The 9,993-nt window shown below is 42.4% G+C and overlaps 1 protein-coding gene across 1 annotated transcript in view; it reads right to left on the bottom strand.

Moving 5' to 3' along the window:
* LOC126385946 (E3 ubiquitin-protein ligase RNF123) overlaps positions 1 to 9,993 on the bottom strand; it is a 181,353-nt gene that overhangs the window by 125,579 nt on the left and 45,781 nt on the right. Inside the window, exons 25-29 of the mRNA XM_050037990.1 lie at positions 8,980 to 9,157; positions 7,895 to 7,969; positions 3,727 to 3,814; positions 923 to 1,010; positions 262 to 346 (exon numbers count right to left, since the gene is read on the bottom strand). Coding sequence (XP_049893947.1) covers positions 262 to 346; positions 923 to 1,010; positions 3,727 to 3,814; positions 7,895 to 7,969; positions 8,980 to 9,157 — 514 coding nt within the window. The remainder of the gene's footprint in view (positions 1 to 261; positions 347 to 922; positions 1,011 to 3,726; positions 3,815 to 7,894; positions 7,970 to 8,979; positions 9,158 to 9,993) is intronic.

Raw genomic sequence — 9,993 nt, 5'->3', positions numbered from 1 at the left:
AGACAGACAGACAGGGACAGAGAGACAGAGACAGAGACAGAGACAGACAGGGACAGAGACAGAGACAGAGACAGACAGACAGGGACAGACAGGGACAGAGAGACAGAGACAGACAGACAGGGACAGAGAGACAGAGACAGAGACAGACAGACAGACAGACAGGGACAGACAGAGACAGAGACAGACAGACAGACAGACAGACAGGGACAGACAGAGACAGACAGACAGACAGACAGACAGACACAGACAGGGACCACCTACTCTGCAGACTGGGCAGGTTGGCGTCCTCAGGTTTGGTTTTCAGCAGGTGAGGAAGACGAGTGTATCTGTAGCCAAAACCGCAACCCTGAAAAACAACACGCCGTGATGTCACAACGACACACCAACACTCCTTCACCTCAGGAACAGGAAGAACAGAACAGTGTTTGAAAACTCGTCAGCAGGTTACTCTGGTCAAAGAACAAAAGTATCAGCATCAAAATATACTCAAAGTACCAAAAGTAAAAGTACTCATTCTGCAGAGTAATCTGTATGATGTCACTGATGCATTAATGAGTTGATCATGACTTAACATAGTGATGAGTAGTTTCATCTCTAATTATCCATCATCACTGATTATTGATTATATTTTGTGTCAGTAACCTGTAAAGTAACTAAATCTGTCGGGTAACTGTAGTGCAGTGTAAAGTACACTATGTAGTGGAGCAGAGTTTGATGAGTGTAAATATATAATGAACTTAGTTAAACTGCACGACTGAGTGTGAGGACATGTTAGCAGACCTCCTGCTGTCATAAGACACGTGTGTAAAACTGTTGACAGGACCAAAAACAAACTGCCGTCATCACCCTTGTGTGTTAGGGATCTTTAATCCACTGAAGATTATATGTGTGAAAGTTTGAGTGTAGCAGAGCTGTGTCTCACCCTCCACAGTCGGACCAGGATCCAGTTGGTCTGAGCCCAAGGTCTCTGCTCATACGGGGCCAGCAGGTTCCTCATCATGGCCACCCGTCTGAAACATGCGTGATATCAGCACTGATCAGAACACACGTCTGATGACATCACTTGATCTGCTTCAATACATCAATACAGTTTTTATTAGAATTATTATTATTCATTTATTTATTTTTTGACTTAGAAGAACTAAGAACACAAACCACGAGAGAAAAATGACCTGAAATAAAAATGAAAACTAGACTTAAGAGATAAAATGAAAACCGACGCCTGGGACACGCTGCCTGTGTGAGCGCGTGACAGCGGCGTCCCTGAACTGCTGCAGCGCTGCTGCTGTAACTACTGTATTTACACAATTAAAAGCCAATATTCTGCTCATGTATGGAGCTGTACTGAATTATTAATAACACAGTCCTGCAAATATTTCACAATAAAAGCCTGGTGTTGGGGTGCCCAGTAGCTCAGAGGGTAGAGCCGGCGCCCCATAAACTGCAGGTTTGATTCCAGCCTGCAGCCCTCTGTCATTAAAGGTAAAAGGCGAAAAAAATATGTATTTTTTTTTAAAGCCCTGTGAAGGGATTTTGTCCATAAAAACTTTATAAGAGGGCTTTTATTTTGAAACAGACACAAGAAAGGGCGAGTTCAAAACAAACCATTATATTTTTTCGTGTCTGTCACAGATACAAACATTAACACTAATTGAAAGGTTGTTTAATGTCAATATGATCGTCAAAAGACCATTTTCACGTCACTATCTTTGCAGAACAAAAAAAAAAAAAAAACGCACAAATGCTTAGAGCAGCCACGCTGTGCCTGGGCAGTGCTGCGCACGCTGGCAGCGTGGCTGCTCTAAGCATTTGTGAAATTCTTTCATCTGACCCCAACGTATAACCCCACATTATGATAAAATAAACTGAAACTAATAAAAACTGAACTAAAACTTAAGATCTTAACAATAAAAACTTCAGTGAAAAAAACAAACCCACTGTGGAAACTGACCGAAGCTAATATTAAAAATTAAATGAAAATAAAAACTACTGAATACAACACTATAATGACTCTGTTATGAAGTGTGTGAGACTGAGTGAGAACTGTCTGTGAAATTTATCACGTTTGGATTGTGAATAAAAAACGTCTCAAAGAAAAGAACATGCTGCTGATTTTCACATTCACACAGATGTTTTTCTCTTCGCTCATATTCCCACTCATCACCACTGTTCTGTTCACGTGTGTTAAATAAAACCTGATCAGAGTCCTGATCGCAGGGAGACGAATCGAACATGGATTCAAACATCTATAAAACTCTGAGTGAACTCTAATAACACGAAGAGCTTTACTGAAAAGGGGAACTGATCTGAACTGAGATCAGATTTAAATCAAACCAGATGTCTCGTTGTTTAGGATGGTTACCATCTGAATTACTGGGAACACAGATTTAATATCAATAACAAAAATAATAAAGTTCATTTACACAGGACAAAGTGTTTTACAGCTGGATGGAAAAGAACTGATTAAAAACAATAACTACAATCTCCGCCCTGTGGCTGTCTGACTCCGCCCACCAGTCCACCCTGTGGTTGCATGACTCCACCCACCAGTCCACCCTGTGGTTGTATGACTCCGCCCACCAGTCCAGTGTCTCTGACAGTCTCCATCCATGTCAGTGAAAACATGGATGCTTCACACACAGAAGATCTATACAATCAGCACAGTTTCAAGATTAGAGTCACCAATTCAGTATCTGACCAAATGTCTCCCCTTCTGTTCCTGAGATATGACGTTAAAACATGATGATGTCACAGTCAAGCTGACCTTTGACCTTTTGACCTTCATTATTTCATCCTGTTAGATTTGTGTCAAGTTTGGTCAGAATTAGTGAATGAATTCTTCAGTTATGGACAGAAACATGTTTGTGAGGTCACAGTGACCTTTGACCTTCAACCACAAAATTCTAATCAGTTTATTCTTCAGTCCAAGTGGACGTTTGTGCCAAATTTGTTAAAACTCCCTCATGGCGTTCTTGAGATTCGCATCTCAAGATCGCATTCACAAAAATGAGATAGATGCAAGGTCACAGTGACCTTTGACCACCAAATTCTTATCAGATCACTGTTGGGTCCAAGTGAACGCTTGTGCCAAATTTGAATAAATTCCCCTGAAGCATTCTTGAGATTGTTCACAAGGATGGGACGTCTCATTATAAACTATTACATAAAGCCACCTCCAGCTGCTGAAGCGTTGTCTGTGTGATCGGCTCTTACAGTGTGGTGGAACAACAGAAACGATCTGAACACCCTCAGACTGAATGTGTTTGCCTCAGCTGACGCTGCAGTCTGATCACAGCTGACACATTAGGTCGTAAAGACTCAGAGGAAATCAGGTCGCTAACAAAGGTTTGCAGAATCACACTTCAGATAAGTCTGTGTGTCGTCTGCATACGAGATGACCCACAGGAGGCATGTAAATAAAAAGAACCGATCATCGAGCCCTGAGTTCCCCCACAGTACAAACCTAGTTTACATCCAGAAGGATGGAGTGACCTTCAGCAGAGCAGTTTCTGTGCTGTGATCTTCACTAACATGTTGTTTCCATCAATAAAAGTCAACAGTTGATCCGTTGCTACTTCTTCTAAAACCTCAGCTTCCAACAGGAGCTGAAGACGTGACGTTAGGTGGAATCAATGTTTGGATTTTTAATGCATAAAGAAGAAAAGAAACTAAACTGATGAGTGCGACCAATCAGAAAGAGTCCAGTTTAAACCAATGAGCACTCACTGTTCCTCTGGGATCCTCTCCACTGCCCTGAGGGATTGTGGGTAACAGACGTAGCTGGCCAGGGCCTGCATCAGAGAGTCTTTGATATCTGAGAGGACGAGAGAAGAGATATCCATGATGACAACAACACATACGAGTTCCTCTCGACAACACCTGAACTTTAGTAACTGCAAGACAGAAATAAAATGTGTTACAGTAAAGTTTAACCCTCAGTGGAGACGTCACGGCATGTGGTCACCATCATGGATTTATTACATCTGTGAGGAGTGTTTCTGCTCCACTGGTTTCATGTTATAAGAGAGATTTATCATCTGTAGAAATCATCATGTGCTATATAAACCAACAATAACAACCACATCTGTTTAATGAACACTGAACTGGAACATCAGATCAGATCACTGCAGCTGACAGCGTACCAACACTACCCTGCAGTACGTAGCTAGAATCACTTCATGGTTTTATAGCGGTGAAGATTCTCAGTCATCCAGGCATATCGTAGGCAACTGGATTCAAGAAACTCAAGCAAGTCCAGCTGCCTACGATATAGCACTTAAGATTAGGGATACATGATATATATTGTACCAATAAATTATTGGCTGATAATGGGATATTTTTATAGTTATGAGTTATTCCGATAATTAAAATTATAGCTGATAAAAAGTGCCGATAATACAAAGCCAGACTGCTTTCACTGACTTAACAAGGGCAGCGTCTACACACCGACAGTGGGTGGAGCTACATGTTTGCAAGCTGCTAATAAACACAGAGAAGAAAAACAACAATGATTGCAGCACACTGCCTAGAAGGTGAAACATGTCGCGGAGAGGACGTCTTTCACAGGTCCAGAGGAAGACAACAGGACGGCACCGAGGGTCTGATCTCCGACCGCCCAACACAGGTTAGACACAGAGTGTTAGCATGAGCTAATCAGAAGTAGCAGCTAACATTCAACACAGTAACACTGGGCTTCATCATCATCCTCCTCTGTCTCACCATTAACGTCACATTTAATACTGATAAAGTAATTTTGTATTTCTGATGTCCATCTGTAGTGTAGGGTTATATGGGGGCGGGGCCAGTGAAGGTAGACTTGACGTTGGCAGGTATGAAGAGTCACACCTGTTGTTTGTGTTTGTTGTGTTAAAAGCAGTGAAGTCAGTTTGATGTGGAATATTAAACCAGCCTTTCTGACCCTCAGTGAACACAAACTACAGGTTTACACTTCTTTTTAAAATGCAAAAAGGTGAAATTACCTGTTATGGTATCGGCCATGAGAAGCAGGTAATTTATCGGTTATCAGTATTGGTTGAAAAAATCCATGCCTGTGTATCCCTACTTAAGATTCCTGGTTTTACGTTCCAGAAGCTCCGGCCCATTCAGTACCAACTATATATATCTCTGTGAGGTCACACAGATCAGCAGACATCTGAGGAACTGGTAATAAATACATCAACAAACATAGAGAAGAGTTTACGATTTCATTTTCTCTGAAGAGTTCAGGTAAAATCTTGTGTTCAGATAGAGACGATGAGAGATAACGGAGAGGTTAAACTCTCTGTTGGACACGTTTTAAAGTCACTGCCGTGTTTCATTCCTGCTGTAACTGGTGGTCAAACTCTTTCCAGAGCTTCTGTGAAAAGTCTGTGACAGGAAGTGACTGATGAGGCTGAGGTTCACGCTCACTGATAAGAAGCTGATTGATTTCGGTGGTCTGATCATGATAAACTGACTCGCAGCTTCCTGGAACATCCAGTCACTTAGAAATATAAAACCCAAACACACTGAGAGCTGACGGACAGAAACCAAAGACGAGCATCAGGTCTCATCAGGCAGCTGCACTTTATGTAAATCAGATCTTTCTGTGGCTCATTTACATCCCGAGTCTTTAGTTGATATAAACACAAAGTTTAACACCTCTGATGGTGATGTGAGAGACACGTGTGTCACTGTGACGGAATACCATCATGACAGACAGGAGAAGCTTCATTACTGCAGAGAATAACGCACACAGGTGAATTCACAGAGAGTGAACTGCAGCTGCTGATGGGAACATGAACAGTGCATCAGCTGAAGCTGCTGTCTGCAACGTCTCAAAGTCCAGTTCACCAAAGATGAGGTGCTTATGACACTACAGCACAAACACGCTGTGTCTGAGTGCAGTCATCCATGTGGAGGAGCGCTCAGTGTTGGGGTCGTTATTATTTATTCTGTACATTAATAATATAATATAATAAGATGTGAGGATTATAGTTTAGAGTATAATAATAAATCTAGTTATTTCCTTTCTTTGGTGTTGTTGATATTCTGGGTTCTACTTTGGTTGATATGGTTTTGCTCCTACTTTTCAGATATGAGTTTCTCTGTGTCTCTTGGTCCTGTCAGCTCTGATACTGCTGCTCTTTCCCGTGGTGTACGTCAGGGCTCTGTCTTAGGTCCTATATTAGTTGCTTTATACATGCTTCCACTTTGTCAAATTATTAGTCGGTTCTCAGGTATATATCATGTCACTGTTATGCTGATGACATTCAGCTGAATGTCTCGTTTAAGCCTGACAACACAGACAAACTTTCCGTTCTTCACAACTGTTTGTTGCCATCAAGGACTGGACGTCAAACTACTACTTACAATTAAACACAGACAAGATTCTGCTAATATCTCCAGGAAGGAGGGTCGCCTGTTCAAGTCCCCGTCCGGACCAAAAATATGGAGCGTGGACTGGTAGCTGGAGAGNAAAAAAAAAAAAAAAAAAAAAAAAGTAGAGCTTCAGAGGTTACCCAGAGTGTTGGGTCCCTGTCTTCAGCTATACGGTCATGTTTTAGGAATCTTGGGGTTATTTTTGATCATGCATTTTGATCATCATGTTAAATAATCAACCTGAACCTGTTTTATTCAGCTAAGAAACACTGCAGAGCTCAGATCTGTGGTGTCTCCACCTGAGCTGGAGATGATGATGCATGCTTTTGTGTCCTTCTGACTGGACAACTGTAATTCTCTTTTGACTTGTCCAAACAAATCTTAAGCTTCTTCAAAAAATCCAGAACGCTGCTTCTCAGCTGTTAAAAAGGTCCAACAGGTCGACTCACATCACTCCCATTCTAGTGTCTTTACACTGGCTTCATCAGTTTCAGGATCCACTTCAAGATACTTTTCCTCATGTACAGAGCCACGGCCAGGCGCCTGAACACATCAGTGATCTTCCCCATTCAGATATCGTCAGTAGGGTCTTCAGAACAGGACCTACTGACTGCCCCCCCGCTCCAGACTCATAACTACAGTAGTAGCTCCAACACTGTGGAGCTTTCTTCCATCAGGTTTACTGTCTGCGATCTCTTGAGAAATTTTTAAAAAACAACTAAAGAGCCGTCTTTGTTTAAAGTGGCCTTTGTCCCACCCTGAACTGTCAGGTGTTTGTTCCCTGGTATGTTTCTGTTTGAGGCCTCAGCAGCTTGTATCTGCTCTGTGTTCTACTTTAAGAGTTTTAGTCCGACTCCCTGCAGCAACAGTGCTCTTATCATCTTTCCTCCCAACAAAATCAAAGTGATGAGAATATTTCCAGCTGCTATGGTCAGAGGTTCCAACAAGCTCACTGCTTTATAACGTGCGGACGCAGCATGATTATCACTTACATGAGTCAGCTGATGTGATGTTGTATTTCAAGTCAGTAGTGATGTGATAACAAACGTAACGTTGTGACGACTTGTTTGGTTTTGGAGTAACGAATATTATTACTTAGATTTCATTAGTAATTAGTTACACTACTTGTTACTGTAAAAAGCAATATATTACTGTAATGTGTTACTGTGCAGCACTGTCAGAGACACATCAAAGCTTCTGCAGTGACAGTGGGGTATTTACTGATGTAGAACAAAAGGTGAAAGTCTCTTCAGCTTGTGTTGACCACAGATCTTATTTCACACACTGAACCTAGAACACACAGACTTGAACACGTGGGAACAGGAAGTGCTAACATGCTAACATGCTAACTTATTTCTGGCTGCTGGGACTCACTCCTGCAGAACTCTACTGCGTGCGGCTGTTAGCGCTGAATGGAGCTGTTACAGCGTCGAGGCTCATGAAAGGGTCAGTTTGTCTTATTTGTGCAGCACCATTCCTGTGTGAATTCACCCGCCAGTGCGTGTGTGTGTGTGTGTGTGTGTGTGTGTGTTACCTGTTCCTACTATACGAGGGTCTGCAAAGTGCTTGGCGAGGATAGCAGCTAGCTGGGTCAAGGTGTCCTCGTAGCCTGTGGGGACAGACAGACACATGTGTGAAGTTGTGCTGATGTTCAGCTGACAGCTCACGTTCCAGTCCACCTGGATTCTACTTCACCGAACAGTGAACAGCTGAACCAGCAGCAGGCTGCATGTGACACACAGCTAATGATGACACAGTGTGAGCGTGTGCTTCCAACGAGAAAACAACCTCTTCCACAGAGCTGCGTCAATAAATCAATCTGTGCTGCTAACAGTTAATACAGCGGGCATTAACTGTTAATCCACAGACTCCAGACCAGTGTTAACAAGCCTCAGTAATATCACCACAACACACTGACAGGGCAACGTGGAGAGAGCTCATGTTACTCTGTATATGTGGCAGATACATCGTATCACCAAAGAGTCCATCAGTTTTAGTCTCTATTAGGACATGTGTCCACGTAGCAGGGCTGAACCCCGACTGAGACTGTTCCTAGTGGACCAGCAGTCCTCATCAGGGTCCATCAGTGGACCGACAGTCCTCATCAGGGTCCATCAGCGGACCGACAGTCCTCATCAGGGTCCATCAGTGGATGGTGNGTCATATAGGTTTGAGTTATTTTGACAAGGCGCAGCTCCTGATAGGGTTTCATGTTTGCAGCGACCAATGACCTTTCCGGTCGACTAACGTTTGATCGACTGTCAGGTGGCAGCTCGACCACATAGCATTGTTTTTTTTTCAGCAGAAAGGCAGAGGCAGGGTGCGGGGGAGCGCTTCGTCCCAGTGCGGTATTTTGCACTTTTTTGCACTAGCCCACTCAGTGAGTTTCATGTCTTTGAAAACGAATGTTTAGGGTGGTTTTAGGACAGGTTCACACATGGCCATATGCAGCAGTGTTAAGCCAGGCAGGGGAAAGACAAATTCTCTGAAAATGAGCGTCACTATTTTGGTCTTTACCACTCTATTTCATCATAAACAACCCAGAAATGGGGCTCAAAGTGCAAAATACCAGACTTCTCCTTTAATAAAAAAAGGGTTTCAGAGAACTCAGTGTTTCACCTGGCAGCTCCTCCATGCTGTTTGCAGGGCTGAAGTAGTTCTTCAAAGCGCTGTACGCATTCATGGCCACGTTGAGGTAGAACTCTGGAGCAAAGGCGAACAAAGAGCCGGTGTTGTCTGCGTGTTCGATGGTCCGAATACAAACACACAGCAGCCAGTACACGTCCAGCATCTTCTCCTGTAGACAGACAGACGGACAGACATGATTATTCTTCACTTAGATTCACACAAGCTTTTTATCGACTAAAACTATGAAAGAAAAAATGACTAAAATGTGACTAAAACTAATAAACATTTTCTTCTCAAGACTGAATCTAAACCAGCTGTCACAATGAACACTGGTTTTGTCTTCATGTCAGTAATCAACCGAGAAGTCTCATGGTGATATCTATTAGATAAAATTTTTACCCCCGTGTTTTATTTTTTGCCTAAAAATGTTTTACCGTCCAGATCTTAATCCACCCCACGTTACAGTTTGGTTCCTGTCTGTATTCTGAAGGTTTTTACAGAGCGGTTTATTCCTTTATGATTCACAGCCCGATTTATAGAACATCTTATTCATAAACACATGGTGGAAATGGATTTATTTTATGGCTGTTGACTCTATTTTTTTATTTATGGAGTGACAATAAGAGACATCCAAACTCCCTCTGTAAAAACCTTTGACTCTAATATGTGAACAAAGTGAAACAAGAATTTTTAAACTGGCTTCATCCAATGTTCAGGTTTATGTTCTGGAGATGTGTGTAACTCAGTGAATATGTGATATGATAATTCCTCATTTACATATTCACTCTTTAAATTTCAGAAAACAAATAAATTAAACAAGCATGTCTTAATTTAAGGCTGCGTTGACATCTGCCCTGTTCAGTTGGTTTGTGCAGGTGTGAACACACCAAAACAACCGGACTGAGACCTTCTTGAAGAGGTGGTCTCAGTCCGGTTCCAAAGGAACTCTGGTGCGGTTGGTTTGTGGTGAGAAGGTGTTCCGACCTGGATGTGAAGCAACTGCAG

The sequence above is a fragment of the Epinephelus moara genome, chromosome 24 (assembly GCF_006386435.1).
Source record: "Epinephelus moara isolate mb chromosome 24, YSFRI_EMoa_1.0, whole genome shotgun sequence".
NCBI classification, from domain to species: domain Eukaryota; kingdom Metazoa; phylum Chordata; class Actinopteri; order Perciformes; family Serranidae; genus Epinephelus; species Epinephelus moara.
This window is presented reverse-complemented; position numbering and strand designations above follow the sequence as displayed.